This window comes from Hemicordylus capensis, chromosome 3, assembly GCF_027244095.1.
Source record: "Hemicordylus capensis ecotype Gifberg chromosome 3, rHemCap1.1.pri, whole genome shotgun sequence".
Classification (NCBI taxonomy): domain Eukaryota; kingdom Metazoa; phylum Chordata; class Lepidosauria; order Squamata; family Cordylidae; genus Hemicordylus; species Hemicordylus capensis.
In genome coordinates this window covers 334,591,462-334,619,426 of record NC_069659.1, presented here as the reverse complement: position 1 = coordinate 334,619,426, position 27,965 = coordinate 334,591,462, and the positions used below count along the sequence as shown (strand labels likewise).

The 27,965-nt window shown below is 44.9% G+C and overlaps 1 protein-coding gene across 10 annotated transcripts in view; it reads right to left on the bottom strand.

The window, feature by feature from the left end:
- LOC128350055 (multiple epidermal growth factor-like domains protein 6) overlaps positions 1–27,965 on the bottom strand; it is a 339,846-nt gene that overhangs the window by 72,400 nt on the left and 239,481 nt on the right. For 8 of the 10 annotated variants that reach the window (XR_008319136.1, XR_008319137.1, XM_053307637.1 and 5 more), the window contains 7 exons: positions 27,097–27,231; positions 23,436–23,570; positions 20,933–21,064; positions 19,334–19,462; positions 17,021–17,152; positions 16,178–16,306; positions 5,664–5,792 (listed from right to left, as the gene is read on the bottom strand). Coding sequence is in view for 8 of the 10 variants with exons in the window: in XM_053307637.1 (XP_053163612.1) it covers positions 5,664–5,792; positions 16,178–16,306; positions 17,021–17,152; positions 19,334–19,462; positions 20,933–21,064; positions 23,436–23,570; positions 27,097–27,231 (921 nt within the window). In the remaining 2 variants the exon portion in view is untranslated. The remainder of the gene's footprint in view (positions 1–5,663; positions 5,793–16,177; positions 16,307–17,020; positions 17,153–19,333; positions 19,463–20,932; positions 21,065–23,435; positions 23,571–27,096; positions 27,232–27,965) is intronic. The other 2 variants (XM_053307641.1, XM_053307643.1) reach the window with 2 other exon arrangements.

Genomic DNA, 27,965 nt, shown 5'->3' with positions numbered 1-27,965 from the left:
GGAGGAGACTGTCCATTGCTGTTTTATTGTCAGTTTAGCAGTCTTTGCATTGTGTATTGTTATTAACTATGGGACGTCAGAAAGAGTGATCAAGGCCAGGAGGGCTGCCAATGTGAATTACTTCCGCCCACCCCCAGCCAGAGGTAGATGGAGCTGTCCTTAGAGACTTCGTTCGTAGGTGGGTTCTATCCAGGTAGCCTCCCTGAACCGCCTCAGAATACTACCCCCAAAATCCAGACCCAGGAGTATGTAAGGAATCAGCCTTCTGGGGTTGATGACTCTAGACTCCATGCAGCCCACCCTATAAGAGGGTAGGTTGGGGGCTTGTGGGGGAGAGTTGGAAGAGGCAAGTTTATCAGTGCCTGTGATTTGTAGGGCTTATTAAGGTTCAAACTAGATGCATAAGAACAGTGAAGAGAGTACAAATGTGTCCCCCAATAATGGGACATCTAAGATAGAATAGAGGTACAGCAGAGAATCCTATGGCTCATGAGAGAGCATGTGACCTCCGGCTAGTCGCCTACCTTCAGTATGATATGTAAGCAAGTGCATTCCCTGAAGGAAGTACCCTCACCAGTAGAGGGCGTACCTAGTGATAAGAGCGCCACCCCAGTAGTGTAAATGAAAAGGACATTTAACCTTACCGAGGCCTCAGCTAGTAAAGACGAGACCTGTTCCCTTCCGTACTGTGGAACCTATTTGAGGCCAGGGCTCTCCTGGGAACTTCAGCTCACGTTCTACCAGACTGGAGACATAGAATATTAGAGTCCCTGGAAGATCATTTGAATGAAAAATTAATTATGTCATTTAGGGTTAAGGGTTGTTGATCTGCAGGCAAAAGGGACTGTGTCTCTAGCCCCTGTGATTTGGAGGACCACTGTGTGAAGAGGAGCTGGACTAGATGGGCCATAAGCCCACTCCAGTATGGCTGCTCCCATGCTGTTACAGAAGCAATAGTCACATACCTTGTTGTGCACCACTCAGAGCCTTTGTATGGGGCAATCTGGAAATGCCATAAACAAATATAAAATATTCAATAATACTGTGGTTTCTCATTCAAATGCAACCAGGGCTGACCCTGCTCCGCAGATGGAAGCACCTCTTGCTCGCCCCCATGTAACCAGCTCCTCTGGTCATAGGGGCCTGTAATGTCATAAATCTGTTAGTGTGTCCCACATACGGTGTGGCATATAAACATTTTATAGTAGCAGCAGTGGTATGGGCCTGGTTAAAAGACTGTGACCCAGCCTCTAAGGGAAGAAGCAGAAAAGAGGGATGCCCATAGAGCTGGCCCAAGGAGCATTTTTCCTCCCTCCACTCGCCCTTCACTCCCTGGAAGTTCCTATGGAAGGAAAGGGGTAGTTGCCAAATATGCCCCCTAGGGGGCCATGCATGATTGCATCTTCACAAAATGGGCTCTTTGGCTGTACGGAGAGGCCCTGCAGCCCTGCCCTCCCAGTGCTGCCTGACGGGGATGATTTTGGAATCACAATGAAGCTCCCCCTCTCTATCATTGTTCTCCTCAAGGCCAGATTCGTGCTCAGAGGCAGGAATAGACCCAAAGTCCTCCTTTCTGGAAGGCAGGGGCCTGGGATTAGATGGTACAGGATCCCCAGAGTCCTGGCCTGAAGCATCCGAAGAATGAAGGGTTCTAGATTCAATCATCACCTTTTTGAATCCCTTATGTCTTTTACACTGTTTCTGTTTAGATTTTGCCTCTTTTAGGCGGGGGGGGGGGCTAGCAAACTCAGAGGAGGAGGGACTGTCTGAAGAGGAAGCCCTTGTACTCCTTTCCTTAGATTTTTTTTTTTTTACTTTCCTCATGAGGTCTGGCTTGGTGAATAGTATCAATAATGGCATTCCTGAACCAGGCCTGCCACTTTGGAGGGACTGCCTCAGGTAGACTAGAGGAAGCTAAAGTAGAGCCTGATTTTGCAGCAACTCCCTCAGCACCAACATTTTCCGACCCCCCCAAGTCCTCCTTTTGCCCCTGAGAAGACCCCTTTACCTCCCTTGGGGATGGCTGGGTCTTGCTCTAAGTGGAGTCTGTCTCATCGCTGCGCTGCCGGATTCTCAAAAAAACTGAGCCGTTCTTTTTGAGCTGCGCCATCTTGTGAGAAGTGGGGGCCGCCATCTCAGCTGGGCCTGGGGCTGCCTGCCCTCCCAAGGCCCCGATTTCCCCTGAAGAAGGTTGCAAATCGGGTAAATGGAGCTTTGTACTTGCCAGCATCGCGAAGAATGTGCTCCCCCCGCCCGCCCCGTGATGGTGAACAGGACTCCTCTGCTGGCTTGGCGGCGCGCCGGGCTGCCATGCTCCAAGTCTCACGGCCCAAAGGCGGGAGACTGGACAGGGACCCGGTAGCGTACTGTGCAGGCGGCTCTAGGGCGGCCATTGCAGACGCTGTTGAAGCGGATGGTATGGTCAGCTTTTTAGTGGTCATCGCCAGCGGCACTTCCAATGCTGTCCCGGGCGGCGGGGCTCCGAGAGACCTCATGTGGCCCAGAGAATGTGCCACTGAACTGCTCCCTGCTCTGCAGACTAATATGCTCTAAACTGCCTCCGTAGTCCATGGGCAGGGGAGGATGAGAGCGGAGGGAGATGGAGGAGCGGCAAGGAGAAAGATAGGAAGATTTTTTAAATATCTATATCTATATCTATATCTATATCTATATCTGGGCGTCCAAAGGAGGGAGAGGCTGTTTGGAAGGTTGGATGAGGAAAAATATGAGGAAAGAATAGGAAATTAGGAAATTCAGAAGGAGAGAAGAGAAATCGCTGCCAAGGAGCTAGGACAGAAAGAACTGGGGTGGAGTTATCCCCCTCAGGCTCAAGTAGGCGTGACCTTTCCCCCCAAACAATAAGTTCTGGCCTCCCCAGGTTCACCTGGCTCCATCATTATGGTCTTTTAAGTGCCAGGTTCAGACCTGTTTATTTACCCAGGCTTTTAAAACTCCAAAAGGCTATTTTAAAGTGTTGATGTTTTAAAGTTTTGTTTTAATTTTATGTGTTTTTATTCCTGTGTTGGTTTGTTTTGTTTGCTACCCAGAGAACACTTGCTATTGGGTGGTTATATAAATAAAGTTGTTGCTGTTGTTGTTAAGATGGCAGCCCTGACTCCTGCTAGGTGGGGCTCTGGCATCGTTCTGACCCTGCCAACTTCATGCAACAAGCATGCTTGCATCCCCTTGCCTACCCCACAAGACTACTACTACTAGATGGTCTTTTGCCTGATCTACATAATCCTTCCCTACATCCTTTCTCCATTATTATTAGCTTTAGCCAGCCAAATCCCTGCCAAAATCAAAAAGTGCTATTTCTCTGAAAACCTGAATCTAAGGAATAAAACATGCAGATTAAATACAACATATGCAATTGGCTTTCAGTTGCATAACTTACTTTGACAGCAAAACTTGAGGTTTATTGGCAACAAGCTTGGACTGAGTGCTGCACACACTCCTTTTACATGGTGTTACTGAGCTTCAAGTGTGTTTTTACTGGCTTAAAATTAGCAACATCTGCATGCAAAAGTAATAAACTAACCAAGACCTGCTCTTTCCCCTCTTAAAAAAATCCTATTAATTGCCCTGAAGTTTCCCAAACACCTTTCTTTGTATTTTGTTCCTCCGTGCCTGATAATTAGGAATGGTCATTAATCTGAGCAAACCAAATATTTCTGAAGTAGTTCAGATAGCATTCCCCCCAATGCTGTCTTTGCTGCTTCTAAAGGCTAGGAGCTCAGCTGTGTAATGTACAGTATATGATGCATGTAGCAAATGGTTACAACTGCTGGCACAGTAGTTCTGGTGAATGGCACAGCACCCATGAGACATACTGGTTCATCTCAGGAGGCCAGTCTAGCAGTAGGGATGTGTACGAAACACGATTCAGAAACCAAACAGCAGCACATCCTGAACTCTGGTGCTCCCCCCAGCTATCTGGGTGTGCCAGCTGTGCTCTCCCCCAGCTACCCCCATGCAACTAGCCGCCATGCATGTGTGCTGGCATCATGTGGGAGCAGCTGGGGAAGGGTGCTGCCAGCGTGCTAAGATAGCTTGGGGTGCGGGGAGCACCACAATTCAGGAAGTGGCGGTGAGTGGTGGAGGAGCAGGTATGGACCTGCTCTCATCCGTTCTAAAGAGGATGTGTGTTCCTTCCATGTTAAAGGGATGTGCTGTGATTCAGTGTCCAAATCACATTTCATGCACATTACTATCTAGCAGGCGTTTGCTTCACGCTTCTAGGGCGAGATTCCTCAGAAGATCTACTTCTTTGTCCTTGTTTATCAATGGCAAATGTTTGATGATTTTCATTTTCAATCATTGTTTTGATTGTTTTAATGTTGTTTTTAGAATATTGTTTTAAAATTTTAAATTGTTGTGTTTTAAATTTCTTGTTTTTAAAATTTCTTGTTTTTGTTTTTAATTAATGTTCTACTTTTGTTTTTATCTTGTTGTAAAGGGCCCAGAGACGCAAGTTTTGGGCGGTGTAAAAATATATCAAATAAACAAACAAACAAACAAACAAACAAACAAACTAGGAAAGAATAGTATTTAGCATGACCAAAGGAGGAATGTACCAATGGAATGATGAAACATCTGAGAAAACCTAATACATTTCAGCAGAAGGAAAAAAGTTCACATATTATATCAGATCACATATTATTTTCTTTCATGATTTTTTAAAAATAATTTTAAGTTGTCTCGCTGGACTGTTTGTGTACACCTGCTTCTGTTGTAATAGTCATTGACTATGCAAATAAATGGACTCATTGACTATATTATACTATTAATTTTATTAATATTTTTTATTATTATTATTATTATTATTATTATTATTATTATTATTAATTCTAAATATTTATTTCCTGCCCCACCAGCACACTGTTACTTGTATATTATGGCTACATTAAAGGGTGAAACCAGATGAATGCTCCCATCATATGCACGCATTGCACAGTGTGATCCATGTAGAATTGGGTTATATGAAAGGTCTGACTAGTATGATCCCTGAAGAGTAACCTGCATGCTGGACTCCAACCCATGACCCAATTCCATGTGGATCTCAGAGTATCATGATACCAAGAAGACAATGCAAAGTGGGAGTACCTTTGTCCAAATGCCCCTCCCCATAAAAATTAATCCAAAGCTATTAGGGGTGAATTTGGATAACTCATGGATGTGTCGATTAACAAAATATGCAGCAGATACAGCCAGCGGTAATAATTTCCAGCCATGTGGTAATAATTTCAAATAGCTAGACCATCATACAGTAATTGAAATCATCATAGCAATGTAATACAACTCTTGCTATCTTCTCCTTATACAAAAAGAGCAAATAAGAGAATGGCCCTGATCCAACAAAGTGTTGCATGCATGCGTAATCAACAGTCCTAAGTTTGTTTTCTAAGGTTATTTTATCACTGGCTTCTCAGCAGCAACTCCTGTGCATTGAACCACAAGCTGCTTTTTAAATTTGGGGGGCAGGCACACATAAACAAAGGTTGGGGCTTCTACAGGAGGGGGAAAGGGGGGGTGGCCCAGTAAGCCCCACTGCGTGCACTGAACTGGCATGCACACACATTGGTGGATAACGGCCTATGCATTCTGAGGAACTGAGAAGAGAATTGTTCTCAGTACTGTAATCTCTGTGGTAATATACATACATTGGTCACACTTGGGTCCCATCCATCCAGGGAGGCAGCGGCATGATCCGTCAACATGATCACAGACAGCTCCATTCTTGCAGTCACATACCTGGTGACAGTCAAGCCCAAAAAAGCCATCTGGACAAGCTGAAGATGGGAATGAAGAGAAAATGATTCTGATTTGTGTACATCATCACCTGGCAAACTGCACCCCATGCCTGGAAATGGAATTTTAGGAAGTAACTGGTGAATGCATTGGTTTTAGTTTTAGATTCAAAGTCAATCCAAGAGTATGTTCTTGAACTGAAGGAAAAGCAATGTTTGGAGTGCATATATATTTGGAGAAGAGGTAGTTAGTGAGGGTCCCCTTACCTGTCTCTGCTTTGCCTCTAGTCCATGACCCCTGCCTTGACTCCTCAGGTATTTCCTGTAGCGAGTCAGCTCTACTTCCCCTCTCCTTGGAGAGCAGAAGTGAGCATCTCTCTCTCCTCCCTCCGAATCATTATGTAGCTCATAGTTAGGATAGGTCTTTCCTATCTCAAATGTACTTAACCTAATAAATGCTATTTACTGCACTACTTGTTGACTAACTGCAACAATAAGGTTCTGCACAACTTCATAACAGGAGTGGGCAGCTTCCTCTTGGTGCTTTACTAAACAATCACAACACAACCTAGGACCATCTCCATGCAAAACTTGGCCCCTCCCCAGTTGGAAACATAGGCTTCCTCAGTCAGGAAATGTATAAAATAATTGATACTATCCAGAGGACGATTTTTGAGAGGACAGTTCAAAATCCTTAGCCAAATGCTGATAAAGAAGACCTGCCCAACTTGTGAACCACCAAGCCGAAAGCAACGCACCAGCCAGGAGCTGGTTTGGTGAGTCACAAGTTGGGCAGGGCTATGCTACTGTAGTTAGACTGACAGCTCAGTCCTAACCATATTCATTCAAAGACATTCCAGGAAGTGGTATGTGATGATCCCATCTCTTGCTTGGGACATGCCAAGACATGTACATACATGGTTGGGGGCTTCCTTCCATCACCATAGTGTAAGCCCACCTGCAGTAAAGCTATGAGAATGTTTTTATTCATTGATTCAGTACGGTAGGATCTAAGCTTTCCAACTACCCAGGAAAAAGGCTGGTCTATTCCGGTACATTTAACAGCCACTTAAGGTGCACAAATCAACTGGTGAAGCTTCCCACAGCATGGAGAGAAATACCATTACCTCCAAACACCTGCACATCCAAGTGCTGTTAAAGGAAGAGAGACAGTGGCTGTTTGAAAAGAGGGCAACTCTCATTAGACCACCTATCATTATCCTACTCTTAAACACCAAAGGACCACAGGAGCAGGGCCAGAGCTCAGTGGCAGAACTGACTTTTACTGAGAAAGCTTCCGGTTCAGTTCCCAGCACCTCTGCTTAAAATAATTTTCAGAAGCAGGACTGGGAAAGATCGTCCTCTGCCTGAGTCCTTAGAATGCTGCAGTCAGAACAGATAATAACAGACTAGAACAGGGGATCCCAACCTTGCCCCCCCCTCGAGGTTGTTGAACTACAACTCCCATCATCTCTAGCCACCATTGCCAAAGGGCTGATGGGGGTTGTAGTCCAATAACATCTGGAGGCTGTTCTCCCAAGCAGTCAAGACTGGGTTAGGGCGGAAAAGTCTGGGCTTGGCCGCCCATGAGAACCAGCGGGAGCTGAGTGGCTCCTGGTGGCGGCAAACCTGCCTACAGAGCTCACCACTTAGCAGAGGTTATGTGTGTGTGTGTGTGTGTGTGCCCTTAACTCAGGCTAACTGCTCATGTGTGAGCGACGGCTGCTCCTAGCTGGTGCTGGCTCAGGAGCGGGCTCCAAGCTGTCACCAGGGAGGATCCCCACCATGCATCATACACCCGCATGGTGCATTGTGGGATTTCCAGGGGCCAGGATAACATGTCCTGATCCCCGCACCTCTGTCCCTCCCAGACCTGCTGGCCAGATCATCTGCAGGGAACGTGAGCTTTTTGGGTACCGCCCACCCTCAAGCCCTCTCATGCAATCAAGAGAAAGGGCTCCTGGAGTCCCAAGGGTAGGATCCTCTGCACTAGAAGAATCAGTGGTCTGACCCAGCACAAGGCAACTTCATAGATACATACTATTTTGCTAGATTTGGGGGACAGTAGGGCTTGGGGCTATCACCATCCCCAGGCTAGGGCTCTGGTGAATGCTGAGGGTGGAGAGGTCCCTAGAATGCTTCTTGGTGCCTTTGCTATCTGGTCCATGATGCATGGATGTTCAGTGCTTTTGATCTAACCCAGTGACCCTGATAGGACACTGGTGGGTGGAGGGAGGAGGAGAAAGAGATATCTTAAATACATTAATGGATATCTTTAATGTTGCACTTACATAATTAACACAGTTGCATGAAAGCAAGAAGATCAGGTAGCAGTACTATATCACACGGTTTTTTGAAACTGCACTGTTGTGCAAGTGTTTGCTACAAAACATACAAAGGCAGTTCACACAATCTTCAATGGGGCATCCTACCCAGCTTCAGGAGCTGCATGCACTCCTGATTTTGGGTCGTGTGCCAGCAAAAACCCAGGTAGGAGGATCAGGGAGTGATTGTCTGTGAGACAGGAGCTGGGTAGGGCAACTTTTCCTCCTACCTCATTAAAAGGTTGGGTAGAAGTACTGGGTAGGTTGGCATCATCATACCCAGCTCAGACGATCATTCTCTCCTCCTCCTCCCCGGGTTTTTGCTAGCATACAGCCGGAAATCGGGAGTGTACACAGCCCCTGAAGCTGAGAAGGATGCTTGTCCTATCCCACTGACAATCGTGTGAACTTGCTTAGTTTCTTGGGAGCATGCACAGGGCTTGAAGCCTGGCTGGACACTCCTCCGACCCAGCTGTGGTTTATGAAAAACAGCCTCTCAAGTGTGCTACAGGTTGTGCACCTTGTAACATGTTTGCCCTAGTGCAAGACTAGTGTGTGAGACAAGCTCCAGACTTAGTGCAACTAGCTGCCACTATGCTAGCACACGTACAGTGTTAATCAGGAAGTCCGTCATTGGTCTCAACTCATATAGGACTTTATTGCAGTTTGGGGGTGCTCACCGATCCAATACTGTCACTAGAAGCTCAAGTGGCTTCTGTGGCTCAGAGTGCCTTTTATCAGCTTCGGCTGATACACCAACTGCGACCTTTCCTGGACAAAGATAGGTTGGCCAAAGTTACTCCTGCTCTGGTAACCTCTCGCTTAGATTACAGCAATGTGTTGTACGTGGTCTGATTTTGAAAATGGTCCAGAAACTGCAGCTGGTACAAAATAGGGCTGCAATATTATTAACTGGGACTAGATATTTTGAGCATATTACGCCAGTGCTTCATCAGCTGCACCAGCTCCCTGTCCATTTTCGGGCCCAATTCAAAGAGCTGGTTTTAACATTTAAAGCTCTAAATGGCTTGGGACCGGGTTACCCAAGAGAGCACCTTGCCCCATATGTCCCAACCCAGACCTTAAGATCTTCTTCAGAGACCCTTTTCAGGGTGCCCCTGCCAAATGAGGTGAGGTGGGTGGCTACTAGTGAGAAAGCCTTTTTGGTAGCTGCACCCCATTTATGGAATAGCCTCCCATGAGGCCTGGCTACATCACATTCTTTTAGATGCCAGATAAAAGCCTTTTTTATTCACACAGGAATTTTAAATTTTGATTTTTGATTTTTTCAAACTGATTTTAAGAGTTCTTAAATTGCTTTGTATTGTATCCCCCCCCCTTTTTGGTCTGTTATGATTTAATGTGTTATGTGTTTTTATTACATGTTTTAATGCTGTGCTGTGAGCCACACAGAGAACAATGTGTTATGGGGTGGCTACCAAATAAAGTTGTGTATTGTTTATTATTATTATTATTATTAATATGATGATGATGATGATGATGATGATGATAATAATAATAAATCACCACCAGCCAATTATATCACCATCAGCCAATAATAAATCACCATCAGCCAATTACAAAAAGCAACTTTACTGGGAACAGCCTATATTTTGCGATGATATCTATAATAACCAACAATATTGATGATAAAATTCAGCCATCCCATGTCCTTGGGAAGGACTCGATGTCTGGATAAAACAAACCAGTCAATAACACCTGTCTGACTGTGTAAACAGGAAATAATAATAATAATAATATAGCATGCCCTCAATCACAGCTAGAAGACAACGGGAAAGGCTAGACACTAATTAAATGTGATCCACATCTACTATGTGGCCCAGTCAGATTTTGATTCTTAAGGCGAAGCTTTTACCATGTGATCTGTGAGACATCAGGAGCCTAAACCAGGTTATGGAAATTTATGTTTATGTAGAGCTGGCAGTAATCTATTTGTCCATCTGCTAACACTGAGGCAGTGATGAATTTATTCTAACCTGCCTGCTTTGCAGGAAGTTATCTTATGATTTAAACCCAAGGGCAATAGGTGATTATGGCATACATCTTTGTTCAGGAAGAAATATTACTGGTGCTATCTGGATTTAAATGAATAAAGAGGTTATTCCAACAGTCACCTCTTTCACAGGATGACTTCTTGCTCCAGGAATGAAGGCTTTAACAGGGCCTTTAGATCACATAAGGATGACCCCTCATTTGTGCTTACTAACCCTTCAAGAAAGGGTCTTTGATATTACATCAGAAAATGTGCTGACCCCAAAGCAGAATGGTCCTCCAACTAGATGAGACATGGGCTGATATACAGAGCAAGGATCCACTGTGCAGCAAGAGAGAAGCCTAATAGAACTTACCAACTAACTGCACCAAAGCGACAGGGAAGTGGCAATTTTTGAGAGGGGAAACCCTCTGTGCCACCCAAAAATATGTCTTCAAGGGCTGTGTAATCCTCAGGGATGTATTTTTGGGTGGTTTCCCATAGCATCACAAAGAGAGAGTTTTATGTTCTGGGAGAAGTTATGGAGGGAATAGCTACATTTTCCAAGCTGGGCACTAGTTTCATGTTTTTCATAGTCAAGACTTTTGGGAGCCAGATGTGAGAGATAATCCTTCATCCTCTTGATACCGAGAGCCAATGGAACATAGAAAACGGAATTACATCAAGTCAGACTGTTGGTCTATCTAGCTCGGTATTGTCTACAATGACTGGCAGCAGCTCTTTAAGATTTCAGGCAGGCATCTCCCCCAGTCCTACCTGGAGATGCCAAAGATTGAACCTGAGCCCATCTGCATACAAAGCAGATGTTCTACCACTAAGCTACAGCCCCATCCCCACTCCTTCATCCTCTTAGAAGGGCTTCCAAGTCTAAGGTGGAACCAATCAAACTCTAACTTGAGTGTCTCCCTGGTCTTGTTCTCAAAGATGAAGGTGAACATAGGAACATAGGAAACTGCCATATACTGAGTCAGACCATTGGTCTACCTAGCTCAGTATTGTCTTCACAGACTGGCAGCGGCTTCTCCAAGGTTGCAGGCAGGAATCGCTCTCAGCCCTATCTTGGAGAAGCCAGGGAGGGAACTTGAAACCTTCTGCTCTTCCCAGAGCAGCTCCATCCCCTGAGGGGAATATCTTGCAGTGCTCACACATCAAGTCTCCTATTCAGATGCAACCAGGGCAGACCCTGCTTAGCTATGGGGACAAGTCATGATTGCTACCACAAGACCAGGTGAGTACTGGATCATGCTTTTAATTTCAACCCGTTTTGAATTCCCCATCTCCTCCAATCAATGCCTTCCACTTAAGGAAACATCATCTCATGAAATGGAAAGCTGATATTGGCAGAAACACTGATATCTTCCAGTGATACAGCTCGTGCCCCCCACCCCATGCCCTTGTCACCAGTGTTTGAAACCTCTCTCTTTCAGTAAGCCTCTCCTAAATAGGTTGCTGTTTTAATTTTTTATTGGCTGCTTACGCTTTCTCTCTCAGTGGACATAGTTTTAATATGTTTATGTTGACTATTTTTATTATATTCTGTTTTATGTCTGTTGCTAGCTGCCTTGACTCTGTGGGAAGGAAGATGGTGTATGTGTCTGTCTGTCTGTCTGTCTGTCTATCTATCTATCTATCTATCTATCTATCTATCTATCTATCTATCTATCCATCTATCTATCTATCTATCTATACACACACACACACACACCCTTATCAGAGGAAATGTTGATGGAATGTAGGATAGTTTACTGCACTCTGCTGAGAAAAGGGACACAGGCAACTTTATCAAGGTGTTCTCCCCCATTCTAGTTTTCTTACAGTGTTTTTGCAGGAGAAGCAAACACATTGGACGGAGTCAGCAAAGAGCAATTACTTCAGGTTTGAAGCCAGATTGTTTATAGTCAAGTCTGAAGTGTCATACAAGCCAACAAAACAAGCTGACGTTTCCCTTGAGAAAGGTATCGAGATACATTTGGGGACTATTTCTTCCATTGCAGCTGCACTTTGATGGCTTTGCTTTCTAAATTTTTCTTGGGAGCATGTAGTCAGCAAGAAGAAGAAGAAGAAGAAGAAGAAGAAGAAGAAGAAGAAGAAGAAGAAGAAGAAGAAGAAGAAGAAGAAGAAGAGTCGTTCTTGAAATGAAATGCTAGAACGAGGCGAGTTTGGGGGGATTTTTAGGGTATGCTTTGTGTCACACACCCCCACCCCCAGCTCCATTTTGGCAATGAAAATGTTTGCCTCTTAACACTTGAATGTCACTCAAATATTCCTCATTACTTGTGCAGCTGATTTTTGATATTTAATGGCTGAACTACTTTTATGATGCTCTTCGTGTTGTAAGCTGCCTCGAGGCCCCTGTGGGTAGAAGGGCAGGTTTTACAAATGGAACCAGCCAATCATTATGTGTGGCCCCAAACCTGCAATCTAAAGTCCATGAACAACGGCCAACAACCAGACTAAAAAAGCACGTGCAGGATGAGCAAAGTTGTGCCATTGCACAATGATCATGTAGCTGCATGATATCTGGGGGATGTTTCAAGTTGCGCTCTTGTGAAAAAGATCCCCGTGAAACAAAATGAATTCACAACCGGATGCTCACAAGCTTGTGGCACAAACATGAAAATGTTTGCATTGGTGCCACATGAGTCTGGAATGCAAGTGCACTAGTGCAAGATATTTGTGCGAGCATTTCGTTAGTCTGGATGTTGGCCAGTATTAGCAACCTCATTCTGCCATTTTTATCAGCTAAGCCTAAATATAACCTGTTAGCAGCTGCTGAAAAGGGGGGTAAGCAAAACTGGATTCAATCTACTTCTGTTTCTCAACATATCTGCCCTCCTTCCCAAGCTGACTAAGTAAAGCAAAGTCTCTGCACACTATGAACAAGGGATGTAGCTCATGATAGTACAAACTCCTGGTCCAGAATTGACCTCAGAGGCACCAGTGTCTTCATAGAGCACTTTTCACCATCTATCCTCTCTGGGACAGGGGTTGTCTTGCTACGGTTATCCATGCACTGGTGATATCGAGATTGGATTACTGAAGTGCACTCTATGTGGGGCTGCCCTTGAAGATGGTCTGGAAGCTTTGGCTTGTCCAGAATGCTGCAGCTAGGGTTTTAACTGAGAGTCAGAGCTGGCAACACATTTGCCAGGGCTGAAAGAACTTTACTGGCTTCCAGCCTACTTCCAAGGTGCTCACATGGAAAGCCTTAAATGTCTTGGGATCTTGGTACCCAATGGAACGCCTATTCTCATATTAGCCTGTCCAATCACGGCTGTCATCCACGGATGCTCTTCTGCAAGTACTCCTTCTTTCGGCACCGGGACACGAGGCTACAAGGGGGTGAGATTTTCTGGCAGTGGCACCCCAACATGGAATGCCATCCTGAGGGAGGCTTGTCTAGCTCTTTTGTTGTTTTTTCTTTAGGTCAGGGGTCTCAATGTTGAGTCCTCAGATATTGCTTGTCTACAGCTCCCATCATCCTTAGCCACAACATTTGCAGACCCATGTTAAGAATCCCCGCTTCGGGTGCTAGGCCAAGATGCTCCTGGTCTCCCCGTTGTTATGAGGTTGGTTTAAGCTTTTTTCCTCAAGTAATTTTAGTATTGCTCCTTCCTTAAAAAAAAAAAAAAAAGGAAGCTGTTTTACTTTTTATTGTTGCTGTTTTACTTTTTATTGCTGTTATACTACTCTCTCTCTCTCTCTCTCTCTCTCTCTCTCTCTCTCTCTCTCTCTCACACACACACATTTATATATCGCCCAAACTTTAGTCTCTGACAGTATTTTATGTTACTTTATTTAATACATCTTTGGCAGTATTTTAAGTTACTTTCATTCTCTATACCACCCCGATAAAATGTTAGCTAAGTAAATAAATAAAAGAAATGAACGTAAAACATCCCAAGTTGAATTCCCTGCACCTCCACTTTAAGGATCTGAGGCACCAGGGTCTGGTTCTGGAAGCCTTTTTGCTGCCAGTCAGAACAGATTCTACTAGGTTAGTTGGACCAAAAGGCTGACTCAGTATAAGTCATCTGCATGTGTTCACTGCCAAACAAGTTAGAGCAGAGTTAGTAGCTCCATTGGTTGCACAGAATTAGAAGCAAGGAGCAACCGAGACCATTCCATGGAGTTCCAGCATCCATTTTAAATGCTGGCTTATGAACAAATAACTTGCTTTGCACTACTTGCTTGTGCTGGATCAGGTAATACAAGGTGTGTGTTGCAAACAAATTGTCGTAACTGCTGGCATGTATATTTTCAAAAATATAAATATAAGAGACTTGCATTTGGGGCAGTATACAAATATGTTAAAATAAAAAGAATGGCAACGGCTTCTTTGTCCAATATGGTTTGGTGCAACCTGAAATCTCTGTTGCAGTAGACACAAACTTACCTAATTAGTCTGCCAAGAGTTTCCTGAATCACCATCTTAAGAGTGTAACATGATGCAGATGGGACTCCTGCCATGTCCTCTCCCCATCTAGCCCCTCCTCGTAACATGAAGCCTGTCGAAAAGCAGTGACTCCAAAGCTAGCTCACTACTTGATTTTCATTTGATCCTAATAAAGGCATGTCAATTCTGTTCCTTTCCCCCTAATGGTCAGATACGGCTACCTAGGTTTTCTGCCTATGTCACAAATTTCCTTTGGTTCCACTAGAGGGCAGTGGATGCACACAAGACACAGAATTTGCAATTTACTCAAGGACAACTTGAGAACATGGGTATATGCCCATATAAGTTTGAACAATAAACAGTACAACAATGGATTTAGTTTAAAACGACACATTTCTAAAATGTCGAAGAAGCCTTTTCCAGCAAAGCAGTTGCTTAAATTTGCAACATCATGCTGATTTATCGAAAACAGAATGTTTGTTTACTTTTTTCTGCAATGAGCATCGGGTGGAGAAAACAATTTTTCAGGGTTTGCGCAGGTCCAGTAGGTAGGAAAGTCATTCTAGGCTTACTCTCTCAATACATCTTTAAAGGTTAGTGCACCATGGAATAGGTCAATCTCTAAACGATGCACAAGAGGCTGAAAGCAAGATGTAGAATTGTGAATTCCTTTTGAGCAGCACTTCCTCTCTTCTCCCCTGAAAAGATTTCCTCCTCCTGTTTTAAGAACAGTTAAGACAAGGATTTGCGTTTTGGCCAGTGTGGCTGGGGCTTGTAGTCATCTGGGGACCCAGGTTTGAGAGCCCCCGAGTTAAGGGAGACTTCTGATGTTAACTGCAGCTAAATTTCTTCCTTAACCAGAGTATGAAACTCTAAGACTAAGATGACTAAGAGCCCTTTCTCATGAACAACGAGAAACGGCAAGAGGGTGAGCAGGGAAGAAACCCTAAAGCGCTTACCTCCCCGCAGACGAATGACAGTGTCCTCTTCAGCAGGCAGATCGCCCTCTCAGACTACTCAATACAGCCGATAGCTGCAGGGCCGGGGTGCTGGGATGCATCACCCCACCCCCCAGAGCTCCAATAATGCACTGCACAAGTGTGCTGTGCATTATGGGGACCCCCCTCCCCTCCCCGAGCTGGCCAGGATCCCCGCCATCTGCCAGCTGTGGCTGCAAGTAGTCACAGCTGGCAGACGATAGCAGAAATGGGGTGAGGAGAGTGCTGGGTCTGCTGCCAAGGCACCGCCGGGATCGGGCCTGGTTTCAGAGGTACACACAGGCACCAAAAGCCGGTTTTCGCTGGGCATGTGGATAACTTCTAAGAATGCTCATTAAACAGGAAAACGGGTTAACTTCTAATTGCGTTAATGCAGGTGCTGGTTATCCCGGAACCACAGGCGAAGGCTGGAGGGTGGAATTTCACCGTACCAGGGGATTTCATCTCATGGAGGGGAGAAACATGCAGGCCCAAGGCACGCTCCTAATCTCTTAACCACAGTTAAAATACTGGGCCTGTTTTGTCTGCACTGTCCAAGTATATCATTGTAATGGTGTCCTAGGCTGTTGAGCTGATCAATACAATCATTACAACAGACTTTAGATCTGCAGAAAATGCCTATGTTGATAAATGTATCGATTGGTTTTTTAAAAAGGAAATAGCGGGAAGGGAGGGGAGTGGGGAGCAAGAAATACCTCTCTCACAAAACGTCCCCAGCCAGCCGGCTGCACAGGTACAGGCTCCACTCACATGGTCACAGACAGCTCCGTTCTTGCACTGACAGCTGTACTTACAGCTTGGGCCAAACGTTCCCTTGGGGCATCCTGCTTACACAGAAAAGGAGATGCACATTAGGACAAATCAGGCAAAAACCTGAGATTGATTGTGCAGGATTCTCAAGGGAGTTTGGACCACTGTCTGTTCACACAAAATCAAGGGTATTTATTTGTTTTTCCATGAATTCATCTCAAAATAATTACTGGGCCTCACTGGGGTTATGTGTATACCACAGTCTTGAGAAGTGCTGATAAAGTGCAGAATTGGATTGGGGGCAGAATTCAGCTTCCTCTCAGCCTTCATTTAAGGAAAAGAAAAGAAAATGTTTCCATTCCTAGGGTATTTTTAATGGATATAAATGGAGGCTATGCTAATTTCCACTTCTAAAATACTGTCTAGATTTTAAAAGGCAGGAAATAGGATAAATGCATTAATTTATCCCATTAATTGCAAAACATTAATTGGCAGCCTACACCACAGAGCAACAATTTAAAAATAAGGCATTTGAATTGTCCTAACATGAAGTCTAATGGCTAAAGTAGCTATTCTGTCCAAACAACTTTGAAAATAACTTCTCTTTCCTGGAGTATGTTTTAAGCTAAACATTCTAGCTCGGCTGAAATCCAAGTTCTCTCATGTGGCTTCTCCATGTCCTAGATAATGTACCAGCTGGACCCCTTTCCTTGAGGCAAACAAAAGGAAAAACCATTTCCACTCCTTGGTTCACAGAATTCCCCACTTCGGCCTGGTTAACGGCTTACTCTGCTCGCAATGTTTCCCGGTATATCCTGCTTCGCAGAAGCAAATCCCAGTGATAGGGTCACAGCTACCATCACTGTTATTGCAGTCACATGAGTTCTCACAGAGTTGTCCCCAATAGCCAGAATTACAGGCTGCAAAATAATAGATTTAAAAGAAGGAATTGATTTCATTCAAGAGACATCCACCAGGACATCATGTTTTCAGATGTTATGTTACAATTTGGAACACAGCTGCACAACTTCAGTCCTCCTGCAGATGTTGGACTACAACTCGCACAATCCCTCACTATTGGCTGCTGTGGCTGAGGATGATGGGAGCTGTAGTTCAAAAACAGCTGGGGGTCCAAGTTGTGCAACCCTGTCCTAGAACAATGCAGATGTGATGGACCTACAGGGCTACAAATCAGAACTAACTCACACTGAAAACACCAAAGGAACAGTTGCAGCTGGGTTCTTACACATCTGTAATCAATGGACCAGTTCAGACATCTTGCTGACCCAAGTTTAAAGCTTGATTCTGCATGATGTATCCGGCCTCGGGAGCACGTGCTCCCCCTTCCCTGCCCACGTGAAAGTTGGAAGAATTCTACTTCCAATTGCAGTTCAAATAAAACAAGATTGGTCCCGATGTCTGGACTGACCAAATTCGGTTTATTCTGATCAAAGTACTTGAAATAAATTGGGATCTGAAACCCACTTCAAATCTTGGAGGTAGGAGAGGGCATACAAATGTGGTACAAATGTGATAAGTAAATACAGGAAGACCTCGCTATTTGCGGGTCCAGCACTTGCCTTTTTGCATATCCACAGTCAGGTAATTGGCACCTGACCTCGGTATATGTGGAGGGGTGGGGTGGAGAAAAAAAGGTTAACCAACATATTCGTGGGTCGGGGGCGGCCAGGCCACCATTTTGACTGCCGGAGAGATCGGGAGCCATTTTATGGTTCAAAATGGAGGCAGAAAATGTAATTCTCAGCCAATTTTAGGCCCATGGGCAACAGTGCAGCACATTAGGGCACCTTAAGGAGCCATTTGGGGGTGACTGAAAAGGAAACAGAGCAAAACCTGCCATTTGGGGGCCTATTTCTGGCCGATTTTCGGCATCTGGGAACCTACCCCCCCCCTTTCCCATTGCCCTAATGCCCTGTTATTTGCGGATTTGCTATCCATGAGACCCACCGTGGAATGGAACCCCTGTAAATAATGGGGTTCTCCTTTACATCACAAAAGCATGTCTGAATAGCAATTATAATCACAGCCATGGGAGCGCCTGCCAGGGGGCAGTTCCACTTTGTAGGGCCCCAGTACTTGCGTTGAAGAAGCCTCCCAATCTCATGGCGCAATACAGCATCTTTTTATTTTGCTTGCTACAATCACAGCAACTTTCCTTCCCACTTCAGGGCCTCTATCTTCCCTGCATGGCTTGGCATGTTAAAGTCACAGCTACCCACAGTGGGTCCCAAAGAGAGGCTTGTTGGCCGGGATAGCGGAAGGCCACTGCCTGCTCTTGCCCTATCAGTTGCTGGGCGATTTCCCACTACAGGATGGGAAAAATTCTCAATAAATTCTCCCTGGGGAAGAGCTGGGGGCAGGCTGCGCATTGGCCCGATGTGGGATGGCCCCTGGGCCACCCTTTTTCATCTGTTCCTCTCATGGGGTCCCTCACCTTGGCCTAATGCAGCATCCTCCACTGAGCAGCAGGGGTCACACTGAAATAAATGGGTAGCCCAGCATGTAGTTGCCACCACTTTGGAATACAGGTAAATGTGATCTCTAATAGGAACCAATAATGTCCTCTCTCCATCCATCCATCCTGATGTTCATCATTTCATCCAGAGAAAAGAATTTAACCTAAGATTTAAATTCACCAGCTTAGGGACCGTACTCCTAACCTAAGACAGTGTGAGTCACTCACTTATTGAGACAAGCCTTCCCCCAAACATGGGGAATTAGCCCTGAACTAAGCTGCATTGAAAATGGAAAACGGAACCAGTTGTCAATCTGAATGCTGAAGGCACAGCGCGCGCTGGGAGAAACTGGTGCACAGTGCTGGAATAAAGTTCTCCTATCAAACCTCTCTGCTTCACCAATCATCACCCTCAATACTTTTGACTGAGATAATTAAGGATTATCGCCAGCCAGGCTGCATAAACCCATAAATACACAATTTCAGAAGCCATAAGATTAGCAGGAAAAAATATATAGCAGGAAAGTTTAATTGCCTAAGAAGCTGCCGAGCCGGTTCTTTAGGATTTCGATTATGTCTGATGAGACAGAAGGAGCAGGTGCTGATAATGGAGGCCTTGACTTACGCTGCTTGCAGTCACGGCCGATCCAACCCGGGGGACATCTGCATTCGCCAGTGATGGGGTGACAGGGAGTGTTGCTATTACAGCTGCATTGCAGCAGGCAGTTTTTTCCATGGTAACCAGCAAGACAAGCTGAAAAGAGATAAGCATGCAGTACTTGTCACTTAGATGTATTAACGCAAACAAAGACATCTGTTTCACAGGAGATGGAACACCTCTGGTCATGATCCACTCCTTCCAAATCACCGGGTTAAAAAGGGAGATCTGAAAGATAAGCTGGCTCAGGGGGTCTCATATCTGGTCCCCAGATGTTTGACTACAGATCTTATCATCCCCCAGCCACTGGCTGGGGGATGATGGGGGTTGTAGTCCAACAACATCTGAGGACCCAGATGTTTGAGATTTGAGAACCCCAGAGCAGGATCCCATCCCTCCTATACATATCACATACAAAACCTACTTGTATTACCAATTCCTGCTCATCATCCTGATGGTTCAATTACAAAGTTAAGGCTATTATACCAGCCATACTGAGAGCAGGAACTGCCAAGTGCTGAATTTCCAAGCTTCTGGACACTTAAACTATCCTAAACTCCTGCCTTAACTCCAGACTTAACAGGATATTTATTTTTCTCTGCTTTTACAGCTCCAGGCACAAATGATGTAAGTGCATATTACCATTAGTAATGGATTTCCAAATGATGCAAACTACTACTTTGCTAAAAGCAGCCTGATCCTACACATAGGAACAAAGAAAGCTGAGTCAGACCATTGGTCCATCTAGCTCAGTACTGTCTACACAAACTGGCAGCAGCTTCTCCAAGCTTGCAGTCAGGAGTCTCTCTCAACCCTACCTGGAAATGTGAGGGAATGAACCCACGACCTCAGATGCTCTTTCACTGAGCTACAGCCCCATCCCACTAATCATCTGAACTAACATCTACACAAAACTGCTGCTGGCCACCTAGTTGGGTTCCTCACCTTCTCTGGAACAGAGTTAACTGGGGAAAAGTGGGAAAGGCAATCTCTGAACCAATTGTGAAAGAAACAGGGCTTGTTTTCACAATAAAATTCCGGGTAAGAAGAGCACCCAGCCAGAGTTGGAGAACTGTGAGCGCTGCCAATTTGCAGTCACGTTAACTCAAAAAGCAAAGTAGGAGGAAGGGAGATGGATCGTGTGGGAAATGGGTAGGATGGGCGTGACCATATTCTGTCCCCAGCATTTTATTGAGGGTGGACAAGAAGCTCCCACCCAATCACTCTTCCCTCCTCCTACCATGATATTTGCAAGCATACATCTGCTGATTGGGAAGTTATAAGTTATAAGTTTATTCGGTCATTGACCAGCAAATGGTGATTGGGAATGCACATGGCCCGCCTAACCTGGCTGGGCATTCCCCCGACCCTGATTTTGATTGAGAGAATGAGCCCATATTACAATCAGACTGTAAATGGGTTATTTTGAATTTCTAGCTTTATCCTGCCCCAAATGCCAGTGGGAGGTCTCAAACAAGTTCCACGGATCCATAAACTCCATTTGGGTGGGCTGCACGTTGGTCTGTAAGGCTGGTACTGATTTCCCACTCAAGTACAGTGACTTACAAACATTACAGTATTTTCCAGTGTATCCTGATGGGCATTCACAGCTCCCGGTCACTTTGTTACACTGGCCTCCATTCTCACAGGGTTCACACTCAGACTGACAGTTCACACCCCAGAAACCATCAGGGCAATCTAAAAAACAAACAATGGAGAGCAACAAATCATCATCTTAAAACTTGAAGCAGGTCTCAAATACCTTTGATGTCAGAGAGATGCAATGGATGGCAGGGATTTGGGGCACAGGAGAAGTACTTAAGCTCTACGTCTTGAGAAGCCAAGGTGGGGTCATGGTTAGAATCTTGGACTCGGACCAGAGAGATCTGGGTTCAAATCCCTACACAGGCCAGGAAGCCCACTGGGTGACTTTGGCTCAGACACATTTCCTCTCAGCCTAACCTACTTCACAAAGTAGTTTGAGGATAATATGGGGGTAACCCCATCAATGTATGCTGGGGATGTGCACAGAACCGGGCAGGGGTGGTTCAAAGGTGGGGGGGGGGGTGCCGCTTTAAGGGTGAGGTGCTGCTGCTTTAAGGGCAGGGTGGGGTGAACTTACTTCTCCCGCCACTTCTCCCCCACCGGCGCTCCGGTTTTCCAAAGTCCCTTGGGGCGGCAGCATACCTCCCTGCCGCCCCATTGCTCCTGTTTACTGGAACTATCCGAAGTAGCCGACGCGGGCATGTGCACATGCCTGATGTGAGTGCTGGCTTGCCAGATGTGCATGCGCCCACACTGGTGCATGCAGGTGTGTCGGCTGCTTCTGGATAGTTCCAGCAAACGGGAGCAATGGGGTGGCAGGGAGGTGCGTTGCCACCCTGAGAGACTTTGGAAATCCAGAGCACCGGTGGGGGAAGGGGTGGGAGGGGTAAGTGCACCCTTCCCTGCCTTCGAAATGGCCAAACCGGCGGCCGTTTGAACCAGTTCAGAGGCACAAAAGCACCTCCAGACCAGTTCCATGCACATCCCTAGTGTATGCTACCCTCAGCTCCTTGCAGGAAGATCAGAATATAAATCTGAGAAAGTTGTTTCTGCAGTATTTGTTCTGCCTTTCCTATGGGCTTACTCACTTTGCACTAACTTAAGAGCCACATGTTTACTTGAAAAAATATCCCACCAGGACATGAACACCCTCCAGTCTTTGGTTTACATGGTGTTCTTCTGCAGTTGCACCTTGGGGATGGGACTATAGCTCAGTGGCAGAGCATCTGTTTTACATGCAGAAGATCCCAGGTTCAATTCCTTCCATCTCCAAGTAGGACTGGGAGAAATTCCTGCCTGATACCTTGGAGAGCCGCTGCCAAACAGTGCAGACAATACTGAGCTAGATGGACCAATAGTCTGACTTGGTATGTTCCTCGGTGAGTGAATCACACTGAATATTCCAGAGCTACTTGCTTGTTTTAAAAAACCACACACACAAAGAGCACTTGTTGGCTGCGGCAACAAGAGTTGGAGGCATTAGAAAGCATCCACAATAGCAACGGCAAACAAATGAGATACATGAATTTCCACATAAGCCCCTATTGACTTGCCCCACAGATGTGTGGACATTTATTAAAAGACTGCAAAGAAGCCTAAAAAACCTGAACCAAAGCCAATCCTAGCCTCATGAAAAGAAACCTCATTAGCAAAGCACAGTCTTTATGTTGATTTTGGAAGGAGAGCAAGGAACTTTGCTTAAGCATTCTAGCTTCTCTCCAGATCTTGTGGCAGTGGATTTCCCAATTATGCACAATGTGAAGAAGTACCTCCATTGGCCTGCCCTGAATTTCCTGTCAATCAGCTGCATTGGGCAACCCCAAGGCAACTCGATCAGCCTTATTTGTAAAGCTTCTTGTTTTAGGGATTCAGGGGCATCTCCCCAGTAATTGGTACAGGGCCATGCATGGTGCTAACTGTTGGAGATGGAGTTCCAATGCATTGGCCTTTTGCACCAAATATCCTAATGACCACTAGGGGCATTGGGAGTAGAGGTAGTTAGTGAGGGTCTCCTTACTTGTCCCTGCTTGCCTCTACTCTATGACCCCTCCTCAGGTACTTCCTGTAGTGAGTCAGTCCTCTCTCTGCTTTTTCTCCTAGAGAGAAGATGAAAACATATCTCTCTCTCCTGACCTATTCATTATGTAGCTGATAGCAGTTAAGTAACTTATACTCTACAGTGAACTCCATGCATGTTACTTAAACATGCATGTTACTGAGCCATTTTTGGAAGGGTGGTATAGAAATCAATCAATCAATCAATCAATCAATCAATCAATCAATCAAATAAATAAATAAAGGCTACAACTAAACTCTGCACTCTGTAACTGGAGTGGTAGCTTCCTTGGTGCTTTGCTAAATGATCACAAAATCCCAACCCCAACAGCAAAAGTGCAAGCTACTCCCTAAAAGCTTCTTGATACATTTGCAGAACGATGGCGATTGAGCTTGAGATTTAAAAGGAGAAATGTGAGGTTCCCCCATTTGGCTTCTCCTCTTTGAAAACATGCTCCCAAGTACATACGGTGGTGGCAGTTTTCTCCAAAGAATCCGGCAGGGCATGGACTTTTGCAGTCTCCTGTCTCATGGTCACATAAGGCAGCACCAGGACAGCCACATCTCAGTTGACAGCCTGCTCCATAAAAACCAGGCAAGCACTCTGGAAGAAGAGCATATAGGGCTAAGGGGCTGCGTGTGTACATCGTTTCACGACAGCAACATCTAGTGACAACTTGAAGCCAGAAATCGGACGTTCATTACTGCAAACCCAACTTTTTTCCATGGGGGCAGTTCACGCATTCACTTGCTGGTCATCAAGGGTACAGAAATCAAAAGCAGGGAGATCAAAGCCCTATTCAGACATTATTTATTTATTTAAAACATTTCTATACTGCCCAAAACTTGCATCTCTGGGCGGTTTACAATGAAAACCATTTAAAACATCAAACAAATTAACAATTAAAATAATTTAAAGCATTAAAAAAACATTTAAAACCCAGTATTAAAATTTTTAACTATATATCTAAGTATAGTTAATTAGATATAGTTATGTTGTACAAGTGTACAGACTGAGTGTATAGTCACACTGTACATCTTTTTGTGTGAATGACTGTACCTGTCTTCATTTTAAAAGTGCACCTGGGTACAGGCCTCTCAAATGCATGCTACAGATACGAACTGTACTGTCGTGCCTGTGTTTAACATAATGTGTGCATAACTGTACCTGTGTACACTGCACACTCATTGTATGAGTATTGAACATAAGCTAGCCAAAGAATTCTGTTTGTCCGCTGTTCTCACAGCCAACAAGGAGGGGGCACTAGGGACCTGTATTTAGGACCTCTATTTTATTGATGTACTTGTTCAGTTAAATATTTATATACCATGTTCTTTCTGCCCCTCACATAGCTCCTGAACTGGCTTACAGAGCAAATTAAGAAGCAAATGATCTATAAAATGCACATCACAACAAACACCAAAACACATCTAAAAGCTAGATGAAAGCTTGATAACAATCCCAATTAAAAGCAAGGCAGCCATGTAAAAAACCAAACCAAACCAAAAAAACAACACAGCACATCAACAGCCTGCAGGAAAAGCTTTCTGGGGGGAAAGGTCAGGTTTTTAACTTAGTGATCCTCAACATTTACTCATTACAAGAGTGCCTTATATGCATTAAGCGATGTACAAACACACAGGTTGCTGTTTGCAAGCTCACAAAAATGAGCTTGTGGAGTTGGAAGGAAATGGGGAAACTTTACACTAGCTGGGAGAGAGTAAAAGAAGAAAAAGAGCTAAGCTGAGGTTCTCAAATGTGGGTTTCCAGATGCTGGACTACAACCATCCTTTCTCATTTTGGCCATTGTGGCTAGGGACGATGGGAGTTGTAGTCCAGCAAAATCTGGGAACCCAAGTTTGAGAACCCCCAATTAAAGCATACAATGACTAACTTCAAAGTGGGAGAAAAAAAGTCAGAGAACAGTGAAAAAATCATCAGCAAGGCAATCACTTAAGAGACTGTTTTAATCATGTGGGTGTCGCTTAGAAAAAGTCCAGTCCTTTCAGCCTCTTGGCAATCTCAGCTTTTAGTCAATACAATGTACCCCTGCTAGCTGAGCAAAGAGGCACCTTTTAAAGTAGTGATTCTTTTATATTTAGCAGATGGAGAACAAATGTACCTATCTAGCCCCAGATCAGCAACCCCTTGTGGGTGGTTGCTGCTGCTACAAGCCTTGTGTTTCTGTTGAGATTGTGGGCCCTTTTGGGACAGGGAACTATATCATCCATTCATTCTCTATGTAAATCACTTTGAGAACTTTGAAAAGCTGAATAGAAATATTTGTAGTTAGCTGCAGAATAGGCGTGTTTATTGTCCTCAGGGAGAAGGCCAAAAACAAAACAAAAACAACAACAACAGACAAATCCCCTAATGAGTGGAGGCAGTAGTGGTCGGTGAGTGGTGCTCCATGCGCGGTGGTGAGGGCGGGGGAATATAGCTTTAAATGGAGATGTACTTAACCAATGTTCCCTCTGTTTTATAAGAACTGAGTGGAAAGGGTTTAGTCCTCAGCGGCGGCATTAAGGCAATGTACCGACATGATTTTGAATCTCTCTCTCACACACACACCACAAATTTAAGTAATATTGTGTAATTTCTTCACCATTTTTTTGTTGGGGGTGGTGGGGAGCTGCCGCTGCCTCCTGTCCTCCCCACCCCAGGCCCCAAGCTCTGGTCTCTCTGAACTCTGTCCACCCAGGAGCCGCCGGGTGGGGGAGCTGTTGCCACCTTCCATCCTCCTCCCTTCTTTCCTCCTCTAGCTGCTCCATCCAGCCAGAATTGGAGGAGGCCCGGCCAGGAGGGAGGGAGGGAGGGAGGGAGGGAGGAGGCGGCGTGGTGGCAACCCAGCCAGGGAGAGGGGGAAAGTACGGCAATGTTTTTCAGCCGGGGATGGGGGGAAATGGGGTGCTGGGCAGTTGGGCGGCAGTGGCAGGTGCAGCAGACTGCACAGAAATTGCTGTGTGGGGGCCTGGAAGTTGGTGTGTGCACACGCACACTCCTTAGAGGGAACAGTATACTTAACCCACCACCGGTACCCAGTATCCTTTACATGGCGGCATTGCCTGGCCCCGCTGCTCAGTTTATTAAAAATTTGATTTAAAAATCTACAATTTTTTTTGGGGGGGGGACTTATGGGAGTGTAGCTGCAGATGGATTCAGGGGCCAGCTAATGTTAAAGATCATGGGTGACATCCAGAGCAAGGAAATGCAGGTGCAACAAGAAGAGCAGACTAACGGTTATAGACTAACTACACCAGTGTACCAGAAAAGGGGCTATTTTTAATGACCTCCCTTTCCCCAGGAAGCCCTCTGTGCCACCTAGAAATATGTCTCCAAGGTCAGGAGAAGAGAGCTGGTCTTGTGGTAGCAAGCATGACTTGTCCCCTTAGCTAAGCAAGGTCTGTCCTGGTTGCATATGAAAGGGAGACTAGAAGTGTGAGCACTGTAAGATATTCCCCTTAAGGGATGGAGCCGCTCTGGGAAGAGCATCTAGGTTCCAAGTTCCCTTCCTGGCATCTCCAAGATAAGGCAGAGAGATTCCTGCCTGCAACCTTGGAGAAGCCGTTGGTAGTCTGTGCAGACAATACTGAGCGAGATAGACCTATGGTCTGACTTGGTATATGGCAGCTTCCTATGTCTCAGGGATCATTTTTAGGTGGTACAGAGGGTTTTATGGGGAAGGAGAAGTAATTAAAAATAGCCCCTTTTCTGGTGCACTGGTGCAGTTAGTCTATAACTGTGATTAGTCTGCTCCTCCCACTATACCATCATTTCCTTGCTCTGGATGTCAGTCCTTTTTAAAATGAGCACTGGTCCAGCATGTGCTGTTAGATCAGAGTCAAGGAGACATATTTGATAGCAGAATTTTAGCTTATTGTCCACTGAAGTGCTGCGCAGGCACACCGCCCAGGTAGGCTCTGTTGGATAAGAGCCACTGAGAAGCCTACTATCTTCATTTATATCTCACTATGCGGCCAAACGTTAAGGTAAATACAAAGTTAATAGCAACAACCACCGCCACCAAATAACAAACACACATGCACAAAACAGAATAAAGCAAAAATCATGCTTGGTAAACACATGATATTACAGAGGAAACAATTGGACCCATTAGCAAATTATATACCTTTTCCACACTTGCTTCCTTCATAACCTGGCTTGCAGATACAAGTACCATTTCTAGGATCACACTCCAGGGTGTTATCCTTCAAGCACTGGCATTCCTCTGAGCAGCCAGCTCCGAAGACCCATTTGGGACAGGCTACGGTCAGATGGAAAGAGAACTATTAGCATCATCACTAGGTTGGTAGGGCTAAAAACTAGACTGGAAAAGTCTGGTGCAAAACAGAGCAGCTCAAGGCTACATGGGTGGATGGAAGAGAAAGGATTCTGATTAGGGCTACCACCCAATTAAATACAAGTAGATTAATTGCAGGTAATTAAGGTATCAATCCTAAATATACTACTTGGGAGTAAGTTTATTTTCTTGTTTTCTTGTTAAATTTATATACCGCCTTTCAATAAAACAATCACAAGGTGGTTCTGTTGAAGATGATGGCCAAGCAAAACAAAGAGGAAAGAACCCACCCGTGACTAAGATGGAGATAGATAAAAGTCACATATTTGACTCAATATATATATTGAGACAACATCATCCACGATTTCTTTTGGCAGCTGTGTTTCATACATCATCTTCCTGTGCCAGCTGAGAGTCCTACCTACTTCTTTTAGGTCTTGAGCAAGGCGCTTTTGCCTTGTTTCAGGAATATCTCCTCCAGATGTCTTGACCATCATTATTATTATATATATTATTTATGTTTCAATTTGAATTGTCATGTTTGGTTCAATTATTAATTTTCTTACAACTGTAAGAAATAAGAAATTATCTTACTATTTCTCTACTGATTGTCAATATATATTTCTAATTGTCCTTTGCAATATATGACTTTTATATATATCTGTCTTAGTCATGGGTGTGTTCTTTCTTCTTTGTTT